Source organism: Staurois parvus, unplaced genomic scaffold (genome assembly GCF_062004578.1).
Source record: "Staurois parvus isolate SC_StPar_1 unplaced genomic scaffold, SC_StPar_1.0 ptg000001l, whole genome shotgun sequence".
NCBI lineage: Eukaryota > Metazoa > Chordata > Amphibia > Anura > Ranidae > Staurois > Staurois parvus.
Window position 1 is genome coordinate 319,240 of NW_028317797.1, and position 23,298 is coordinate 342,537.

Sequence of the window (23,298 nt, forward strand, 5' to 3'; positions counted from 1 at the left end):
AGGAAGAATGGGCAAAGATACCTCAAACAAGAATTGAAAGACTCTTGGCTGGCTACAAAAAGTGTTTACAAGCTGTGATACTTGCCAAAGGGGGCAGTACAAGATATTAACTCTGCAGGGTGCCCAAACTTTTGCAGTCGCCATTTTTTTGTTTTCTGTTATTTTGAAAGTGTAAATGATGGAAATAAAATCTAACTTTTGTTGACATATTATAAGAATGTCTAATCTGTAATTTGATGCCTTTTGGAGATTTTTCCATCTTTCCTTGGCTTCTTTATGCACATTAATACACATTTTTTGGTGGGGTGCCCAAACTTTCGATCCCCACTGTACATACAAGAAAACTTCAGAAAAGTATTGTGGAAACAAAACAAACATACACATTAATACTAAAGTTTCTTTTAAATGTTTATTGTATAATATAAAACTACAAAAAAGACCGCTCATTTCCATGTACATTTGCCCAATTGTTTTGCTTTACAGTCCATACCTACTTGTGAATACAGTAATGTGATATCAGACGTGTCTGTCGTATTGCATAGAAAAGGCACAGCACTAAGGTCTGTGGGAGGAAAAGGCGGCCTTTGCCTCGACAGTGATACTTTCATGCATTGCCCAATTCACAGCAACTGTATGTTTTCTGTCAAAACTCATAAAAAAATGAAAACTTGCATAAAACTGAGACAGTTTGGGCGTTCCATTATTCAGAAAACACTTTTGGCCAAGCTAGTTTAGGTTAAGTAAACTAAAACGCAATGCGTGGTAACAGCTCATGGAGGCAAGCCATGACTACAAATTCCAGCAAGCCCCATGGGACTGAGAATTCCTTGACGTGTGTGTGCCACATATGCCTGGTGTAATGACTTCATGTAGAAAAGTGTCCACATTGCCTAGAGCAACATTGGACCTCATCTGCAAAAGAACAAAAGGAAGAGCCAGACTGATTGCTTTCACACATGTCCATACCTAGGGGCTAGCCATATAAGAGAAGAGTCAATATTCTAATTTAGCATTCCAAACCATTTTACCTCAATGGAACACCTGAAACAATTTTAAGGTCTTGGGGGACCCTTACTAAAACCAATTCATTTGGGTCAAAAATGCCCCTTACATTGGTGGTCAATAGAATATAACAGTGGTGGTCAAAATGCCACCCTAACTGACAACAAAGATAGTAGCATGACACCGATTATCTTTTGAGCTAAGTGGTGCTGGTCTTGGAACTATGTAGGCAACAGTAAATGGGAATCAATCACAAACAGCTCAAGGAACTCCTAGCAACCTCTGGAGGAACTCTAGGGTTCCATTGAACCCTGGTTGAGAATGGCTGATCTAATTAATTATCTGTACTGTACATGTACAGTGCACATGTGATGAGGTGATGAACTAGATTCATCTTCTAGATAATGGTACAGTACCATTTGATCTCTGTGGCATATATACACCTAACATTAAACTTAGAAAGGTAAAAATAGAAATGTTCCAGCACTTTCTATTTAAGTGCCATGAACACACCATGGTCCTGTTGAGAGCATTGAAGGTGGAGCTGTAACTGCAGTGCCATGTTACAACGCAAAACGCTTAACAGGTAATATTTTGCCAGACATATTGGACTCCTTTTTCCAGACAAAACACTGAATATTATAATATGTAAAATGTAATACTTTCATCATAAGGCTCATTTGCAATGTGAGGAGCACCGCCATTAGCCTTAGGTTAAGGACCCAAACAAAGGTCCCTATGTACCACTTGCCAAAACAGATCGTGCAGACCACAGTTTTTGTTGCGTGTGCCTTGATGAAATCACTTTTTCCCTTAAAAAATGATGATGAATTTGTTCAGCCCACAAAAGGGCTCATTTCTCTGTGAGTAAAAAGATGGCCCATACAACTGCAAGTATGTGAGGGAAGAAAAATTCTGCTACAAAAAAAATTCATTAAAACGTAAAACAAAATAGCTATAGCTACTTTTCTCAAGTAATTTTGTTAAATACTGTGGTATATATGAAAGTGCAAAAGTAAATACCAGCCCATCCAATTAGCCTGCTTTTCTAGAACATGCTTTGGGCAAAATTGAAGTTGTATAACAAACTTTTCTGTGCTGTCGACAGAATGTTGCTTTCAATCTCCCACATTACACTGGGAGAATAAAAAGGGGAACATTACTGGCTGACGTGTTGATGAATAAGGGCCTTTGTGTTTTAAGGATACAGTTCTAATGGCATTTAAAATATTTCTCAATAGCTGAAAAAAAAGAATTTTAGGAACTTAAAATATATTTTTATAGGTCCATAAAAGTATTAAGTAAAAATGGTTTCTTAAAGTGTATGTCAAGTCAACAACTTTTGTTTTTGGATAGAGTGAGGAAAAATTAGAACAAAGTTGAATTTTTTTACGGTTTTCTGTGGCTCTGTTAGAGTGTTACAGAGGTTTACCCTCGCTTCCTTTCCCGCTGACAACTGTTTCATTTTTATTTCTGTCTATGTTGCCGCTTTAGCATTCTCCTTACTTCCTGTCTGGTAAAACACTATCAGCGGGACAGGAAGGACAAATCTCTGGAATGGAGTCTTGGATAGCAGCAAAAACCTGATAGAGGTTCTAATCCCCCCCCCACCATCACACAAAAACTAGGCAAAAAAAGTTTGAGCTGGACATACAATTCAAATAACTGTCAATTCCAAATACACAAAATATATTAATTTATACTGGTACCTTATGCCATTTTATTATGCAGGAAATACAAGAGTCTTAACCTGAGCATTTCTGAGTAATGGAACACCAAACAATAGCGTGAACTGTGCATCTATGAAAATGGTATGGCGGACATTTTCTTTGCCTCCCACCCACTTCCGAAATGGACGTACATTCCTAAACACAGTACATTCCTACCATACATTCTGTACATGTTACAATCCAGATGTTAGCTTCACAATAAAATAAATATATTTACAAAAGGAAAAAAAAGGGGAAAAAAAGTATAAATAACTTAAAAGAAACAAATCACTTCGAAATCAAAGCGGATTGGTTCTGCTCAGTTCTTGTCATGTCATTGCACATGAATATGGAAAACAAAATTAACTTCAGCAATTACAACACTTTAATATTTTGTTTTTCACCTATTTGATGAATTAGAATGCTCATAAATGACCATTTTTACATAGGTGACACACAAATTAAAAATGGTAGACAAAGTAAACAAATCAAACCCCTCTCCCCCCCAACCCCAAAAAAAAAAACAATAATAGAAATATTATGATACTATGCTTTGAATTAGAGAGGAGCCATTTTGTAGTTCTCTTTTTCCGAAAAGTTTAAAGCAATGTATAATTTTATAGCTTTTTTTTCAAAAAAATCACAGTAATACACTTAGTTAAGGACGGGGCTGTAAGAAAATGTAATATTGCATTTACATTAAAGGCCCATTCACACTGGTGTGTGCTCTTGAGCACTATAATCTGAAGTGTATGCACATTGCCATTCATTTTTAATGACACCCCAAGGCACATACACAGAGTAAACAAATGCATCTGCCCCTTAGCATACATCTGAATACATTGCCTTGTGGTGCACTGGAAATGCAAAAAACAAAACAAAACACAAGAACACTTGCATATGTGTGAATGGGCCCAGCAGTGGCTTAAAGTGTTACTAAACCCAGGACCCTGCATTCACTATATCTGCTCTCCCACAGTACACAGAATATGGAAGTGCAATTATTTTAGTAAATATAAACTGCTAAATACCTTTCCTCATCAGCAGTTAGAGCAGTCTTGTGACTTCTATCAGTGTCCAGCAGAGCACATGCTAAAGCTTGTAGGAGGAGTTTTCTTTCTGCTCTAGGAGGATGCAGAATCCGTTGCCTCTGTCTGGACAGTGCTTATTGGCCCTGTGCTGATCGCATGCATTCTCCCAAGAAAACAAAAACCTCTCTAGCAATACACAACAAACTGAGCATGTGCAGAGTGACTCCACATGATATGTCTTTTCAGGAGATAAGAGGGGGACACTGGAAGAAGGAGAGGATCAGAGAAGTCAGGATCAAACTGCCTTTTTACACAATGCTGAGGATTAACCCCTTATGTTCCACAGTGAGTATAACAAGCATGCTTTAATGCATATACAAACTGATTTTATTGTTGTGGGTTTAGTAACACTTTAATATTGTTTATAATAAGTGGATAGATGTATGTGGAAGCACAAACGTAAATACATTTTGACTTTTTAATATCTTTTTACATTGCTGCTCAGTAAAAATTGTGTCTTTTTATATGCAGTCCTATCCTAGTTGCCCGGGTTTCACATGACAGGAAGTGGGACATGAAGAGATCACCAACAGCCACTAGGACAAACAAATTGACAAGCTTTTAATTAATTCCCAAGTCTGAAAAATGCCTGCATCCCCATTTACTTTCCTTTACTTCCTGTCCCAATCTTTAGGACAAAAAGTGAGGGTAAGCTCCTCAAGACAGAAATGATAAAAAAAACCTGACCAACCCTTTTCCACTTCAGTAAAAAATTTTTTTGCTGAAATTCTATTTTTCATGAGTTTTTGGCATTATTCATATAGATTTGTTTTTAAATGTATCATAATATGTGCAAAATGTGTGCACACCTAAATGAAAAATTAATGGAAAAACAAATAAAAATTGCCCTAAAACACCCATAAAAAATGCTTAAAAACACAGGTTTTATATCACACTGGCTCTTATTTCCAGCAAGTTATCTCTTAAAAACAATTTCAAGGATACACTTGTCAAAAATACTCCATTCCATCATTAAAGCTGAACTCGTGACAAATTTAAAAGACACAAATTGATGCACCTCTGTACTTAGTAATATATTATTGAACATTTAATTTAATGCAGCAGTTTAAGTACCTGAATTTGAATTGGTATCAGCTTCTTGCCATCCCTGAACAGCAGTGCTCATGTGCTAAAAAGAAAGAACTGATGGAAGTAGGGCAATATGATAAAAGGGTTTGTTGACCAATGTTTTCACCCATGGTTTACACCAAGATCTACACTGATTCTGTTTGAATCTAATGTGAGAATGTGTACCCCTTGGGTGAAAATTTTGACGAAGAAAAAAAAAAAAAAAGAGATGAGTTCATCAGTTTGCTGCTACTCTTTTCACTGTCCCATCACAGGCTTGGGGGGACGGGGGGTCACAAGGCCTGTTAGTTGTGCTGCAATGTTGTGTAAATGTAAAAATTGGATGGACAAAAATACAAATCAATTGGTAGGTAAAAAATTTAGCTCCCCCAAAAAGTGGCCTCCCAACATGCATCTGTGTATTTAATAGTTTGCCTAAAGTTCAGTTTTAAGTGGTTGATTGATCCACTTTTTGTTTTTAACACATAGGGAAGAGCGATTCATTAAATCCAACCATGGATACGGATGGTAAATGGCAATGTGCTAGAATTATCTGGATGGACAAGGATCTGCTAGGTTAGCAAGTTGCATAAGTTAAATGGATTTCTTAAAACTAAAAATTTACAATTTTTTAGCTGATGACCACATATCACATAAATATTGCTGAAAAGTATTAAATTAGTCAATTTGTTTCCTAAATGTGTTCATTTTGAAAAACCCACACCCCGAATGAGCTACAATTCGTATTACAATTACAAAATGGCTACTGTCTCCAATACCAGCTACAAAAATTATATGAAAAAAACTCTAATAATCTGAACATAAATTATATATTCTTCATTATATATTTACATATTTCATCACTTTCATGGTGTTGCCTGTCAGTTAACACCTCTCACCATAAAATATGTTCCTTAGATAGTTATTACATACATGCTATAAAATAAATAAAAAATCTATACGTTTGTTTAGTAAAGTAATAAGTAGCTGAATAAATTCACATTTCCCGTGTGCATATATATTATCAAACTGTAACACAGAAAGCTCTTCACAAGCAAGGGGCCGACGGCCATCACACAGACTTTGCTGGAAAGAGCGTCCATGTGGTGCATCTCTAAAGTGCCATTTACAGATAAACCCAATCTGATCAACGGCAAGAAGTGAGCAGATACCACTTTATATTGCCCAAGGACATAAAACATAATTTAACATTTCTTAAATAAATTAATATAAAAGTAATTTCTAAAGAAGCCATACAATTAAAAAAAATGTAGATTGCAACCTGTAGTTAACAGCTAAAAGTACCATACAGAAAGCAAAGAAATACTGCAAAGAGGCTGGAGAAAGGACTGGATTCTCTTCTTATCTGAGACATTCACTCTTAAACCAAAACTGTGCTATAAAGTTCTAAAATGAAGAGAAGTTTTTCAGCACGAAGGTAAGCCACAGATCAGAGACATGGTCATTATAGGAGTTCTCTATCAAACTGGAGGAATGGAAAAGGTAATGTATCACCCATGGCATTCAGTCATACTCCAGTCTGCATCAAACAGGTTTGACAATAACAACGGGTCATCTACTGTGGACCAAGCTTCTGCGGACCTCATGTTTTACTTTTTTAGAATATTTAGGAAATTGGTTTATTCTGTAATTAGCTGCAAAGCACAATGATGTGGAAAGTGATGTAGTCTAGTACAAACAATAAGAATAAAATACCTAAACTGACTCCAGTAATCTAAAATGTGATTGGTTGCTCTTGGCTGCTGCACTTGCACATCAATAACCTTTGGTGTTCTCACTAATCTAAAATACGATATCAACTTTACACTAAACTAGAAACTACTGAATCCAGGGACAGTCAGATCCAACGAGTTACTGAATATACTTAATATTGCTCCATTTGTTTCCTTCTTGATAGGTAATTGACTGTAAGGCTAAATTTTACTTAGAGAGAATGGAACTTCATGTAAACAAACCACAGGGAATGAAAAGTGATGGCATTGTCCAAACAACTGTCTAGATTCCAGCTGTTGCTTTTCTAGCGCCGGTTACAAAACGAAAACCAGACTGGGGCTATATGTAACTGCACTTTTTGTTATTCTTTGGTTCGATACATAAGGTATATTGCAATCTATGGTAAAATTATATTTAATCTCCTCACAAACACAGAACAACATATATTGAGCCTTCACTACCAATATGCCTGAAAAAGAATTGCAACCTGATATAATTTTTTATTTCCAGTATGGGCAAATGAAGGGCGAATGGTGTCATAGGCATATCAATAAATAAAGGCTTTTGTGTTTTCTAATGTTTGTTCATTTCGTTTGGCTATTTGGCTTGTCATGGAAATTTTGTATTGTTGGTCGAACTTTAAATGTGTCATATATTCTTGTTATTCATATGTCTCTCGTATGGCTTAATTAAAGCTCTGAAGGCTGCAATTGGGCCATGCGCATGTACAATGTATGTATTACAGTACTCAGCTCGGTAACGGATGAGATGGCAGATCTGCGCTTATAGACCGGCGTGTATACCAACACGACATTCGATGCGAATGCCGCTGTCAGTAGACCGCGGGCCTGTATCCACATATCAGCAGCATAGTACCACATGGGCTTCATAACGCAAGGCGCCAAGCGGTGTGAACTCCACGTGTAGGCTTATGCATATCTTACAACCCATTACCAATCTGAACTGTATCTGGATGGATGTGTTTTAATAAAGATCATATCGGGCCCATCCAGGTACAGACTGATATTTCTAGGGAATGCTTGTACGGAGAATGGACATACTGCTAGGAGCTGGAAAATATGCACTCCACAGAGAGCTCATGGGAAGGGGAGGAGATATGCTCTCCACAGAGGGCTCATGGGAAGGGGAGGAAGTCTACTGACCTCAGAAGGCTCATGGGGGAAGACCAGTGACAGATAATAGAAAAGGCTATGCTCCAATCGGAATGTACATCCTGTGTATAGGCACTCCCCATTGCATTGTTCTGTGGGAGGGGTTTGACCTTATTCATGTGGGGGGGGGGCGTGTGTGTATTTGTAATAAAACCAAAGGGGAGAATGAAAATTGCCCTTATGTGAATTCAACCATCAACCTGAAGGTGTCGTGTGATCATTTCCAGGTATAGGGAGCTCCAAACACCCACATTTCAACAGAAGCTAAAGTAGTTGGATGGGCAGGAATCGTGTAGTTTAGCTGCAGTCGTGGTAAGCGAGATTCACACAGCTTTATGGGGGATTTCTGCGCATCCAACTGCGAGTACTCACGGTAAGGAGAAATTCGTTAAAGCGAATTTCCAAGACAGGCTGTATACAAGATGCTTTTACCACATCTTAGAGATTGGTGGGTTTGATCTATTCAGACTGTTGGCCAAAACAGAGTTCCTGCAAATATCAGCCAGAAAGAGTAGATTAAAAAATACAGGTCAGATCTTATTGACTGCAGAGGAAACTACTTTGACTTCCATTTCTTCTTGTTTTTTACATGAATAACCTTTTCATAAATTAGTCCATTGGTCATAAAAAGTGAACACCTCAGTTACCTCAATGTGTCCAATCTAATACTGCTACCAAAACACAAACCCTTTTTGGTACCTGTAAGTACATCTGAAAAGCCTCTCATGGATTTCGGATAACAAATGCATGATATACACAAGACAATATCTTCCCAACCTGGAACTACATCTTTCCTTCCAAGGATCAAACTCATTCCTGCTATCCACCAGTCCAATCCATGCTCCAGACTCAGTGACCAGCAGAGGATCTCACACTGGGTTGTTAAGCATCATATATGGCCTAGCTCCAAACCAGGAATTAGTCATGGTCCTGTGTATAGCATGCACCAAACCCCAGGGTCAAAGACATGGAGAAATCAATGAGAGGATTACTATAGATACTTGCAGGCAACATAAGGAGGGCATTTTATTAGCTTAACATGCTGAATTGATCTGACAAGTTCTCTTCAACAAACAGATACATAGCACAAGAATGGCTACAAAACTGCTTTTAAGTTAAAATTAAGGGGTAAATTACAAAAGCGCATAAATAAGGATATTTTTCTTTCACAGAATACATAGTATTGGTAAGAGTGAATGTCTCTTAATGTACATGATAGCAAAAGAAAACTAGTAATGATGCAAAAAAATGCCAATTGATGATGTCATACTGGGAAAACCAGTCATGGAAAAAAAAACAGATTTCTTTGTTACAGATTTCACCTTGCTGCCAGAAACTGAGGCTTTCCATATACAATACAAAATATACTGTAGGTAATACAAAAACAGAAGCGGCACAAACACCCAAAATATGGACACAGATTTAAAGTGTGTTATTTTAACATTTACTGGTCTCACACGCATTTATAGAAACAGCCATTAAAAGCAGTATTTCAGATAATGCAGTCTCAACCCTTGAGGAACTAGTGACATCCTAGTATCTTGAGGCCAGTGGCTAACCAAGCCCGACAGGTTTAGTAGATGGCTTTAACAATGAGGCAGTGTTGATGGCTCTCATTCTTATCAGGCCCCATAGGTGTTTTATTTACTGTAGTTCCTAGTGAAATGGTAGACCAAATATTGGTTCACACTGGCTGCTTTCATTATGCATGGGAGGCCAATACATCTTAAAAGCCATTTTCCACTTAAAGGTGATGTTTTAATTTTGGGTTGACCCCGAATCACATTCCACCTTCTCATCTCTTATCTCTTGGGGAATCTTGATTGCAAGATGTCCCTGCTAGAGTTCCAACCTGTGTTTCCCTGCCTTAACAAGATGTTAGGCAAGAGTATCACACTTGCATTTTCAGAATGTAAAACTAATGTGACAACATGAGAGAGGGGTGGAGACTGGATCTATGGGTTGGAAATCTCTCAACCAAAGTCTCCAAGACCCAGTGGCTGATTCAGCTGACAACCCAAAAAGGGGCATATCAGTTTTTGTTGGAAATAACCTTTAAGAAACACTAACTGACCTTAATAAAAGCTGGTACACAGCACAAATGCCCATTTAGCCAAGTAACCAATTAGATCATAACTGGCATTTCTAGTGCCATTTAGATCATGAAAGCAAGCATCTAACACGAAGCATGCGTTTCGTCTTTTCTGTGCTCCAGTTTTCATGAAAGTTCAACATTTTCCTATGTATAGGATTGAGGGGACAAGTGTCAGATCAGTAATTTAAAAAACAATAATAAAATTGATCGCGTATACCCATTTTGTTCTATTTTTAAATTTATAAAGGCTTTTCTAGTGTGAGGATAGAAGACAAATTTCTCATCTTAAAACAAATCCGTGGTACAAAAATTGCATATGTACCCAGTTAAGGGGGTAGAAAAAGGTAGTGGCCACTGCCTTGGCTTAGTATGTTGTCCAAGTGGAGGAGGTCAGGTAAGTGTTATATAATGCCAGCTGTTTGTAGGCATTAAGACATACGTTAGGTTTTCAAAGGAAATAAAGTGTGAAGATAATGGTAGGTGAGGGTGTACAATGTGAACAATCATTGGTATTCACGAGGTAGCTGGGAGGTATTCATATACAACTTAAAAATAGGCAGGGAAAACACACAGTTATAAATAACTACTTTTACCAAATATAAATAAGAGGCCTAGACCCAAATGGTTAAACCCTTAAAGGGTGCACCCTCCCTCCTGGTGCTCTTTTGACAGACAACTGGGATGCTAGTATTCTTGGAAAACAGAGTACTTCTTCAACACAGCCAAAATCAATGCTCTGGAAAGTATAGTATAGACACTGTACATCTGGGATACTTTTAATTTGTCTGTACTAACACCCCATTAAAAAGCAGTAGAAGTTTTATTGGTTATAGGAACTCTATTTTGCTAAGAGTTTTTAGTCTCATTAGTCATTATCAGGTGTTTCCCAATTGTCTACACTGGACTGCCATATGGTCTAGTAAAGGTAAGGGAGACTATACTGTCCATTCCCTAGTTTAAGAAAAAAACTTTCCAGTCTTTCAAACCTGAAATTATAGTTTTGGGTGGGACTGGCCTGCATATATACAGTAAACCATGTATTAAAACACAGTCTAGGTGAAACCACAGACACCATTAATGGATCTCAGCTTCAAGAGGGACATCTATCTACTGACAGATTGTGTTCTAAAAATGTATAATTTTCCTTATCTGTGTACCTGTGCTGTGACTTGGTGACCAGTACACTTTAATGGCATCATGAAACAAATACAGTTAACACCCATAGACCTGTAAAGCTAGGGATGATAATTCAGAGAGTTGAGCATAAATACCCAGGTGACTAAATAAATAACACTTTTTTGCAGAGAGCAAAACAAATTTTGGGCATTAAATAATCTGTTCCCCTTCTCCATGACAAACATTTGTTGCAACTAAAGAGGGAAATAACCCTCACCCCCTTGCCTCAAAATACAGCTTAGTGGCCAAATACCTACATGGACTGAAAAGTTTGGGCTATTATTGTACATCTTAATTAGCAAGGAACTTTATATGCAAATTCTAACAAATATTACTTTGTCGCGTGAAACACTTGTTCCAGCAAATTTTTTTCTTTTTTTTTTTTCTTTTTATAGAAAATCAATATAATAAACGAGAGAATCTGTACAAAAATATAAAAACATTTGGGCAAGGGGACCTAAGCAGCCATTTATACGCAATTCTTACTGGAAAGGCAGTAATTAATGCCTCCGATTTTTTTTTCTCCCAACCTAAAATGGGCTAAAATGCCAAACAGAAAAAAGAAAATGGGGCTCCGATTACTTAAGTAATAAAATTTACCTCTTGCAATAAAACTTATTGAAAAAATAGACAGTTATGCACATGCAATTTACAGCGTTCCCCAACACAATTCTTGTGCTTATACACGTACAACTCAAACTGGCGTCTAAGTTGACACTCGGTAGTTTGTATGAAATCTTCAGTGGACTGTAGTATGATTGGCCATGGAGAACGACTTATAAAGTATCTCCAAAGCAGTCATACAGAAGGCACTCCAATACAGCGTAATGCAATATTTAAACAAGATCCTTTTTGTTTTTCAAAAAAGGCAAGAGTATGCATGCACAGTGCTGTGAATCTGTGGGGGAGGGATGAGGATTATAAAGAGTCAATCACATGTTCTCTTAGGATCCAACCAAAACCTCCATAATATGGTCTAGTTCTGTAAGGTCCATCTTAAAAGGCTGATTTGGGGTTACCGGTTGGCTGCTATAAGGAGACAATGTTTTGAGGAGTTCATCTGGTGCCATCTTAGAGGCTGCTCCAGCATTTGATGTGCAAGGGTCAAAATCATACATGGACGTGTCGATGTCAGAAAAAAGGATGTCATCTAAGGTCAGGTCTGTAAGAAAGCCGGTGGAGGTTGTTAATTCAAAATTCCCGGGAAGGGAATCCATTAATTTTGGCTCATTTGTTCTGTTCTCTTGTGTTCCCTCAGACTTAAGAGATCCTGCTGTGACAGTTCCATCTTTTAGGTCTGCTTCCGCCATTGCCTCTGTGGAGGTAGATGTGGGACAAAGCTCCTCAATTTCGTCCAAGGCTGAGGAGAAACTGTCTTTTACTGGCTGGACAGGAGGCAGCGGTGAAGGGGGTGGGAGCTTGCTGCTAGGACTATTCTGCTGGACTGTTTGGGAAGTGCAAAATGTGTCCTCCTCAAGCAGAGAAGCTGGGGTGAGGCAAGACTCTAGTGGTGTAGTGTTTATTAAGTCAGTGGGTTGTAGGGCAGGCTGGGAGGCAAGATGGCTGAAAGCAGGCTGTGCCTCTTGATACGTGTCACAAAGAGGGTCTGATGACTGTGAAGTGCTAATAAACACAGGCCTCAGGCTGCCTTCTTGTTTCAGCTCCTCCTGTATCCGTCTCAACATGTTATTAATTAAAACTGTTTTCTGCAAGCTTGGCTCTGTCAAGGGCCTGTGATTGTAGAGTTTCATAAGGGAAATGTTGAAGATAGTCTGGCGCTGTAAGGTGTAGGATACCTTCGAAGGCCCATCTGTCGGTGACACCACTTTGCTTTCCAGCCCATCTTCATGCTCGTCAAACTTTCGCTTTCCCGCTTTACCCAACATATATCTACAAAAAAAACACAGAAAAATATTAAAGAGGATCAGACTTATATTAATAAATATGCAACATTTAAACAGATTCCGACAAGAGTGATCAGTTATTTGTAAAAAAAAAAAAGCTTTAAAGTAAACCAACAGGTTTCTAACATCACAAAAATGGACTGCATAAAAAAACAGAGGTCTCTAGAGGTGTATTCATATACATTCATGAGTATACCAGAAGCCTTAAAACCCAGAGGTCTCAAATATGCAAACATTTCGTGGTCAAGCTGAGCTGTGGCTTCTGTGTCTCCCACACCCATCAGAGGGATAGGCCAATAATGGGGCACATGCATGGAAAGACCAGCACTCAAGTTCACCAATAACAGTTTTTTTAAGCTTCTTTAGAGTACCAAAAAGCCTTTGTATGTGCACACATTTTACTTATGCAACCAGTTTATTAAGACTCATAAACTCACTCAATTTAACTGGTTTCTTAAAGACCCTTTATTGTGAATAATGTGTTATTCTGCCAATCGTGTAGTTAATACTTCCAATGACAGTATTATTCAGCATATAAATTCAATGTTTTCACATGACTTTTATATTTTCCTTCATCTATACCTGTAAACCAAGCTGCCCAGAAAAAGTGACAGTTACAGGTGTTGGGGAAAACTATAAGACCTCCTTGACACCATGCGAGTTTTTCTGCACCTGTTTCTGCAAGGACACAATGAAAACAACTGTTTTCTATATTACCACAACACTATCATGTGCTGATTATGGTGTGAACAAGACACATAGAGAACAATTGGTTTTTGTGCCCTTGCCAAGAACATATGATACATATCTCTGCGCATGATACCAGTGTTATGGTGTGAACAGGACTCATAGAGAACAACTGTTTTTTTTTGTGTCCTTACAGACACATAATAAACACGCACTTCTCTGCACATGGTGTGAACAAGGCTATATAAGTCAATCTGCATGTGTTTTCCATCAGTTTTTATGCAGGTATGGGCATGGGTGCTTACAGTGTCCACATTTTTTCTTATCCTTTAAATCACTCATCAATGAGAATAAAAAGAGAAAAAAAAATCACTGCATAAATGGAATTACAGTGACAACGCTGCTGTAATTTCACTGCAGAACCAACAGTATTGTCACCCTGCTAAAATAGGTTTGATCTTGCGTGCAAGATCAAAACGTAGGCATGTGTACCTTAAAGTGGTTGTAAACCTAAAAAACACAAATTAATCTAATCCTACAGTTAAATAGATTTTACCTTTACTAAGCATTTGAGCTTAATTTGGTATCTTGAAGCAATCCCCTTCTCCAGAAACCCCCCCTGCTCTTCTGAACAGAATAAATCTGACACAAGCAGAAAAATGGGTGTCGCCACTCCCCTTCTCCTGTAAGTGACAGGCTGTGCTGAAGATGAGACCAGCATGAGCCTCCATGTAATACATTGCAAAGGGGTGGGGAAGCAGGTGTCCTCTCCCTGCTGGTCTCTGACTTCACAAGATGAGAACTCAGCACCAGTGATTTATGACATAGATCGGCATCACTTCAGTAATGCTATAGTTATCTAGGTAAGTCTGCTGACAGCTGATTATTGTCCTGCTCTTTTCACAGCACATAGCTTGTGAATTGCTGTGTACAGCGTTTTATATGAGAATGTTTCCTGGTCCACAATGCCACTTTAGGCTGCAGGATTCCTAAGATTTGTAACATTAACCCCTTCCTACCAGCTTTCTCCTGATTAGCACAGATCCTGTGCTGTAAGCAGAGCTGATATAGTCACTGGCACCTGTGTATTCCCCTGAATGCACTCAGGAGACATGTTTTCAGGCATAGAGATGTCAAATAGCTGTGCATGTTCTTGAGTCGAGGCTGGAGGGTGTGTATAACTGAGGGATTGTGTGACATCACATCTCTGCCTACTATTCTCTGGTCCTAAGCCACGCCCACAGACCAGCAGTTTTTGGAGGGCTGAGACAAGCTAAGGGAGCATTTTTCTGAGGTATGCTCACAGCTGTATGTATGTTTACATTAAAATGTATTCATTTATGGCAAAAAGTAATTTTTTTACTATTTGCATTTACAACCACTTTAACCGCTTTCCTGCTGCCCTATAGCAGATATACTGCTATAGGGTGGCAGGGGTGTGCAAAATCATGTATATATACGCTGAATACTCTCCAGCACCCAGAGATTGCCGAGAATTACCGACGGGGGGAGAGAACTGTATGTAGACAATACAGTTCTCTCCCCTGTCAGCTCCTCCAAACTGCTTTGTATGGCTCAGCATAGCGAAGCCATACAAAGCAGTGTGCTTACAGTGAAGTAGACACACACAGCTTACAGTAAAACAGCACACAGTTAACCCCTTTGATTGCCCATATGTTAAACCCTTCCTGCCCAGTGCCATAAGTACAGTTTCAGTGCTTTTTTTTAGCACTTTTCACTGTATTGGTGTCACTGGTGATGTCAGTGACACCAAGTCAGTTCTCCCCCAGTGTCAGAATGCCTGCCGCAGTCCTGCAATAAGTCGCTGATCACCGCCATTACTAGTAAAAATTAACCCCAGTATATATACCGACGATTGTAAATGCTATAACTTTCACATAAACCAATTAATGTACACGTATTGTGATTTGTTCTACCAAAGACGTAGCAGAATGCACTTTGGCCTAAATTTATGAAAAAATTAGATTTTTAAAAAACTTTTTTACTTGACATGTTTAATAGCAAAAAGTAAAAAATATAGTTTTTTTTCTCAAAATTGTCAGTCTTTTTTTTTTTTTTTATAGTGCAAAAAATATAAAATGCACAGACGATCAAACACCACCAAAAGAAACCTCTATACGTGGGAAAAAAGGACATAAATTTCCTGGCCTGGTCAGGAAGGGGGGTAAATCCTCTGGAGAGCAAGTGGCTAAGGGGAATATTCACAGCTTCTAGGAGCACTTCTGTTAGACAGCAAAATCTCAGAACAAAAGTTGGTTCTTGTAAACTACTAAACAACTAAGCGCAGGTATTTATTGAAGTCCAACTAAAATGTAGTTAGCCCCCACTGGTTTTAAAACTCCCTGGGAGCACACCCCTAAAAGGAGCAGTCTGTTTTCTATATAAATTGTTAATCACTTGAGTCCTGGAGTGGTTTTAAAATGAAAACCGGTTTTATGGTCTCTAGATTAGCACTTTGTATAAAATGTATACAATAAATAACAATAATGGGGTATAAAAGGCTGATTTAAACAAATTAAAACGTAAGCTAACCAAACATGGACCGAAATTCATCTTCCATAGCAGGGACCATCCAAACTTCGATCCATGTATGGGCGGACTGGTTTTACAGAAGTTAATCTACCTATCGACTTCTGTACAACCAGCTTGTTGGAAAATCTCTGCACGATCGGCTCTGCTGGCTATAGCCAGCAGCGATAATAAGTTTATTCTGACAGAGGGAAGTCTCTGCACCATCAGAACACAATAGCTCAGTGGGAGTGATTCCCTTATCCACCTCGAGTGTATAGATGGGGGAATTGGGTCATTTTTTTTTCACCCCGCTGGTTGAACAAAAAAAAAAAAGACTAAATGTATTGGTTGCCTTTGTGCTTCTGTTCCTAAGTAATTATATTGGTTCTCTAAATATTTGCAAAGCAGATTACATACATGGATTGACCAAAAACACCAAAGCAGCTTTTTCCCATTTACTGCTATTATTACATTTCATATATTCATGACTTTTTACCTGTAGATTTATGACCTTTGTATTTGTACTCGTTTCATAGCACTGATGAAGGGGAGTGTGTTTGCTATGCTTCAATCTCATTACCAAATTACCTTGGACTCTTGTTTGACGCTCTGGTTGGATTTTACAGATGCAGAACATCTGCCAGTGTTAAATGGTTTGTTTGATCCTTGTAAACAATATAGAAAAGAGCTTGCTCTTTTGAAAAACAACAGACTTACTGACTGAATAACCAGATGAACAAAAGAAGAGCCTAAAAAGAAAATGAATGCAGCCAACACATCTAAGAATTGGTAAGCTGCAATATAATAAATGTTTGCTTTTTGGGTTAAGTAATGCTTTAAGTACGAGGGTACTTCAAAAAGTTTCCGCATTTTTTTTTTTACCATATACAGTCATGGCCGAAATTGTTGGCACCCTTGATATTTTTCCTGAAAATCAAGTATTTCACACAAAAAAGGTATTGCATTAACACATGTTTTGCTATACACATGTTTATTCCCTTTGTATGTATTGGAACAAATATAAAACAGAGGCAGAAAAGCAAATATGACATAATGTCACACAAAACCCCAAAAATGGGCTGGACAAAAGTATTGGCACCCTTAACTTAATATTTGGTTGCACACCCTTTGGAAAACATAACTGAAATCAGTCGCTTCCTATAACCATCAATAAGCTTCTGACACCTCTCACCCGGAATTTTGGACCACTCTTCCTTTGCAAACAGCTCCAGGTCTCTCTTATTGGAAGGACACCTTTTCCCAACAGCAATTTTAAGATCTCTCCACAGGTGTTCAATGGGATTTAGATCTGGGCTCATTGCTGGCCACTTCAGAACTCTCCAGCGCTTCTTTGCCATCCATTTCTGAGTGCTTTTTGACGTATGTTTGGGGTCATTGTCCTGCTGGAAGACCCAGGATCTTGGACGCAAACCCAGCTTTCTGACACTGGGCCCTACAGTGCGACCCAAAATCCTTTGGTAATCCTCAGATTTCATGATGCCTTGCACACAGTCAAGGCACCCAGTGCCAGAGGCAGCAAAACAACCCCAAAACATCATTGAACCTCCACCATATTTTACCGTAGGTACTGTGTTTTGTTCTTTGTAGGCCTCATTCCGTTTTCGGTAAACAGTAGAATGATGTGCTTTACCGAAAAGCTCTATCTTGGTCTCATCTGTCCACAAGACGTTTTCCCAGAAGGCTTTTGGCTTACTCAAGTACATTTTGGCAAACTGTAGTCTTGCTTTTTTATGTCTCTGTGTCAGCAGTGGGGTCCTCCTGGGTCTCCTGCCATAGCGTTTCATTTCATTTAAATGTCGACGGATAGTTCGCGCTGACACTGATGCTCCCTGAGCCTGCAGGACAGCTTGAATGTCTTTGGAACATGTTTGGGGCTGCTTATCCACCATCCGGACTATTCTGCGTTGCAATCTTTCATCAATTTTCCTCATCCGTCCACGACCAGGGAGATTAGCTACAGTGCCATGGGTTGCAAACTTCTTGATAATGTTGCGCACTGTGGACAAAGGCAAATCTAGTTCTCTGGAGATGGACTTGTAACCTTGAGATTGTTGATATTTTGCCACAATTTTGGTTCTCAGGTCCTCAGACAGTTCTCGTCTCCTCTTTCTGTTGTCCATGCTTAGTGTGGCACAGACAGACACACAATGCAAAGGTTAAGTGAACGTCTCTCCTTTTTATCTGCTTTCAGGTGTGATTTCTATATTGCCCACACCTGTTACTTGCCCCAGGTGAGTTTACAGGAGCATCACATGCTTGTAACATTCTTATTTATCCGCAGTTGTGAAAGGGTGCCAATACTTTTGTCCAGCCCATTTTTGGAGGTTTGTGTGACATTATGTCGAATTTGCTTTCTTTCCTCCCTTTTTTTGTTTTGTCCCAATACACACAAAGGGAATAAACATGTGTATAGCAAAACATGTGTTAATGCAATACGTTTCGTGAGAAATACATGATTTCCTGGAGAAATATCAAGGGTGCCAACAATTTCGGCCATGACTGTATCTATATATATGTATAGAAGTGTGGAAACTTTTTGCAGATCCTTCAGTGCCATTTCTCATATATGCGGATTGGATGCAGTTTGAACTGCATCCAAGCCACATGACATGTGAAATAACATTGCTTCCTAAGGTGCCTGTTCACAAACTGTATGTCCGGTGCTCTGGCAGTGCGGATTCAGTGCGAAATGAATAAAAGTCCTGTCCAATTTCTGAGCAGAGTGTTCTGGTTCAGGTATGGATTACAAGCTATTAACTTCTATGGGAACCATTTCTAAACCGCACATCATCAGTTGTGACTAGGATAAAATCAGGTTTACAGTTTACAGGCTATTGGCTTCTATGGGATTACCGTAACGTTCATATGATGGCAAGCCGTTGATAGCTATCCACACTGCGGGAAGTTCTTTTGAAGCAGCGGAGTATAGAAGGCAGTAGGTGGGACTGATATCAATAGGAGAGCCACAGGTAAGTCAAGAATATTGAGACATCGGAAGATGCGGATAGGTGAGATTGTTCACACTTTCTTCCAACAAACATCCAGGAGTGAACTCTCATAACTGGAGTAGTGGGGGACATGCCTCTATCCCAGGGGCGGACTGACCATTTGGAAACTCGGGCACTGTCCGAGGGCCCGGGGTCAGTAAGGGGCCCCATGAGATGCCCCTGGTACCTTTTTCATAGGCTTTTTTGAGCTTGGGCAAGGTCACAGGGGCCCCATGATCCCCTATTGCCCGGGGGCCCCATGAGTTGTCAGTCCGCGCCTACTCTATCCTATAAATGCTCATGGTTGATGTTACTGATGTGCTTGATTTCCTATATTGGAATTACATGTCACTTTTCATAAAGTTTGCAGCAGATGTTACCAATGTGTTTTGATTTTCCTCTGCTGGAAGTGTATATTATTGATATCGAGTTTGAAGTGCCACAACTAATGTTCAGCTCTTGGATGGACAGTCATTATACTTGCTTGCCTTAGCAAATAATAGAACTGGATTAGTTCACTTGATGATTATATCTGCACATAACGTGATCTGATACACAGTACTACTGTATCATGACTACCCATAGCCATAGGATCTCCATACATCTTTAATCCACTGTATAGTGGGCAGGAACTTTATACAGACCCTCATCTCACCTTTCCCTGAGTTTCTTCTGAGGGCTGGTGATGGTTGTGTGGAACTTATATCTAATTGTTCTGTCTTTGCAATTCATTTTTTAAAATTTCTATTAGGGTGTATGCCAATTTAACTATAGAACTACACCTATTTAGGTGTTGGCACCCCATGGCACAAATTCTCTTATTGAGGTATTTCGTTTTGATATTGACTTTTATGGGAAACATTCCTAAACCGCACATATCATCAGTTGTGAATATGGTAAAATCTTGACCTGAACCTAATCTAAACTTGACCTGAACCACTGAACAAGTACTGTATCAATTAGCTGTGAAACCTGAACATAGATCCGCACCACACATGTGTGACTGACCACTGAGAGCTGATTCACATGTGCAGTGTGGATTGAAGCTCAGGTATCACAGCTAATTGATACAGTAGTAGTTCAGTGGATCATGTCAGGTTTAGATCAGGTTCAGGACAGGATTAGCTCAGGATCTTATCCTGTCAATAGCCTGTAATTCACACTGGAACCAGACTGAACTGCACAGAAATCGTTCAGGGCTCTTTTTCAAACAGCGTTGAATCCGCACCGCCAGTACATTGGAATGTGAACAGGCGCCGTAAGAAGCAATGTTTTTTCACATGCCATGTGGACTGGGTGCTGTTCAAACCGCATCCAATCCGCATATATGTGAACCGGCACTCATACTAAAATTTTCTAGCAAGTTCAGAGGCACAAGTGAATAAAAATTTTCCTTATATAAAAGGCAAAAGAAAACCCTGCAAATCAGAATTTAAAGTATTTGATTTTCTGTGCTATTACATTGGTGACAGGGTCTCTTTAAGTTTCAGTGTAAGGCTAGGTTCACAGCTATGCAGGTTGCATTTAAGTCGTTTCTGCATTGCAATTTTTTTTTTCATTTTTTAAATTTTTCTTGTTACTAGGCAGATTCAAAACGTGGCAAAAACGCAGCATAAATGCAACACATGCTTTTCTGCAGCGTTTCCATTGAAGTCTATAGAACCACAAACACAACTTTTTGCGTTCAAAAAAGTCCCTGACCCGTTCCAAAAAACACACCGGGTGAAAACGCACAGATGTGAACATGTCCCATAGGAAATCATGTTAAATGGACTGTACTGCGTTTCTGCAAAACGCTGCAGAAAACGCTTAGGTGTGAACCTAGGGTAACGCATTTTATAGATCAAAACCAGAACTGCACTAAAAACTGTAAAAATTTTAAAAAGGGACTGTATATTCCTGACCTACTCTGCTTTGGCAGATAAGGGTTAATAAAGCAGTCATTAAATCATACTGTTATGGGAATTGCTGTTACAGCGTGCAAGTCCTAAAGTGGCAGCACGTCATGTCAGTCCCCTGATAATTATCAGGATTAGCTCTAGATAGGAGATGATCCCTGTGTTAGCACAAATGAAACAGCAGACGTATCGCAGATGCTTGGGGAAAGGTTCAGGCATCTAGTGCCCTTGGTTCAGAAGCATGAAACCTGTGCTCCCTTTACGGCCTCTGGGGCTTGTAGTTCCTCAACAGCTGGATGACCCCAAGATAACCTGATCTGCTTTGCAAAAAATATACCGTGAATCATCATTCATTTTTTTCCTCCTGCGTTATCAACACAACTCCACAAAAATGTGCATCCTCACCTTTTCACATAAAGGCTCCTTCCATCTTTACTTCCAATGCAACAATAAAACCCTCAATATGCCACATATATTCTATGCTCCAATAACAGCAATGTGTCTGACTAAGGTCCCATGCATATGGGCACATTATTAAATGCTCCAAATATGCTGCCAGAAAAAAGTGCCTCTAATTTCACGTTTTTATGCTCATATTGCATTTAGATGCGCATGAGCGTCAACTTATTCTATTGGCTAGCATATTACTTTATTCTATGCAATAGGATACATTTCCGTGCATGTGCAAATGTTTAGATGCGTTTAGGTGTGTATGGGCATAAATTAGACTGAAAAACTCCTCTCTGAACGCAGGTTTGGAGCGTTCTTTTAAAATGCTGCTGTTTTTTTTAAATGACACAATGGGGTTGATTTACTAAACCTGGAGCACTCAGAATCTGGTGTAGCTGTGCATGGTAGCCAATCGGCTTCTAACTTCAGCTTGTTCAATTAAGCTTTGGCAATAAAACCTGGAAGTTGATTGGTTTCTATACAGAGCTGCACCAGTTTTTCTACTCTCCAGTTTTAGCAAATAAACCCCAATGTGCATATGCACATTGTATAACCTACAGCTGACTACAGAGGTGTACCAACTCCCCCCCCCCAAAAAAAAAAAACCCAGCAGGGCAGCACAGTGGCTAAATGGTTAGCAATTTCACCTGGCAGTACTAGGGTTGTTGGTTTGAATTCCAACCACGGCACCACCTGCCTGGAGTTTGCATGTTCTACCTGTGCCTGTGTGGGTTTTCTCCAGGTATTCCGGTTTCCTCCCACACTCCAAAGACATGCTGGTAGGTTAGTTGGGTCCTGTCTGAATTGGCCCTAATATGTGTATGTATGAATGTGAGTTGGGGACCTTAGATTGTACGCCCCTTGAGGGTTAGGGACTGATGTGAATGTACAATATATATGTAAAGCACTGCATAAATTGATGGCACTGTATAAGTACCTGAAATAAATAGATGCCTCTAACATCGGCACTTTTCCTGCCAGTGTGCATGAGGCCTAAGTGGCCAACAATACCATATTTTACCATCAGGTGGCAATATTTTATCCTGAGCCACAACCTCCAGCACCAGAGAAAATTGGGGTGTGCATGAATATGAAGAGTTGCTATTGGCTGGGCTGCCTTCTTCATTGCTCACACCCCTGCAGGGTAACCAGTACTGTAATTCACAGATAGCAATAAGATGACAGTTTTTTTCGATTTAACCTAGAACAAGCAGATATATAATTGGTGGTGTTCGAGGACAGCTCTGTCCATTTCCACACCTAGTAATAAACCTGCATGCTATCATTAATTGCTGTATAAAAATTTGGACATGGACAAAAATGCTATTCACCAAATATTGTGTCTGCGGCATAAACTGTAAGCAGGAGGAACAAGAATTGCCTGATATCTGCATTAGACACAACAGTCTTGGATCAAGGTCACAGGCAGTCCTCAGTCACAGTTGGCTTGTACATGTCCTTATTAATTGCAGAAGATTAACACTCTTTCTTAACCCCTGACTACAATTAGGTTACTAAGCGTCACAATGCGGGAAGCACACCATGGTTTTCTGTGTGCGGTATAACCAGATACTAGGGGCCCACTGCAGAATCACTATAGGACCCCCTGTGATCCAACCTTCCAACAAGGCAATCCCATTACTAAGACTAGGGCCACTCTAGAATAGTGCAACATAGAAATTCTCTTCACAGCAAACAGAACAGAATCAAATTATTTCATTTAAAACACAATAAATGTTTGAGTGAACCGATCAAACCGGCTGTTTGATCCT

General features: G+C 39.3%; 1 protein-coding gene across 2 annotated transcripts in view; it reads right to left on the reverse strand.

The window, feature by feature from the left end:
- Positions 1-390: 390 nt before the first annotated feature.
- Positions 391-23,298, reverse strand: part of SERTAD2 (SERTA domain containing 2) — a 126,243-nt gene continuing 103,335 nt past the window's right edge. For both annotated transcript variants that reach the window (XM_089656241.1, XM_089661832.1), the window contains one exon: positions 391-12,937. In XM_089656241.1, the coding sequence (XP_089512367.1) occupies positions 11,992-12,933 (942 nt within the window). In that variant the 5' untranslated portion in view covers positions 12,934-12,937 and the 3' untranslated portion in view covers positions 391-11,991. The remainder of the gene's footprint in view (positions 12,938-23,298) is intronic.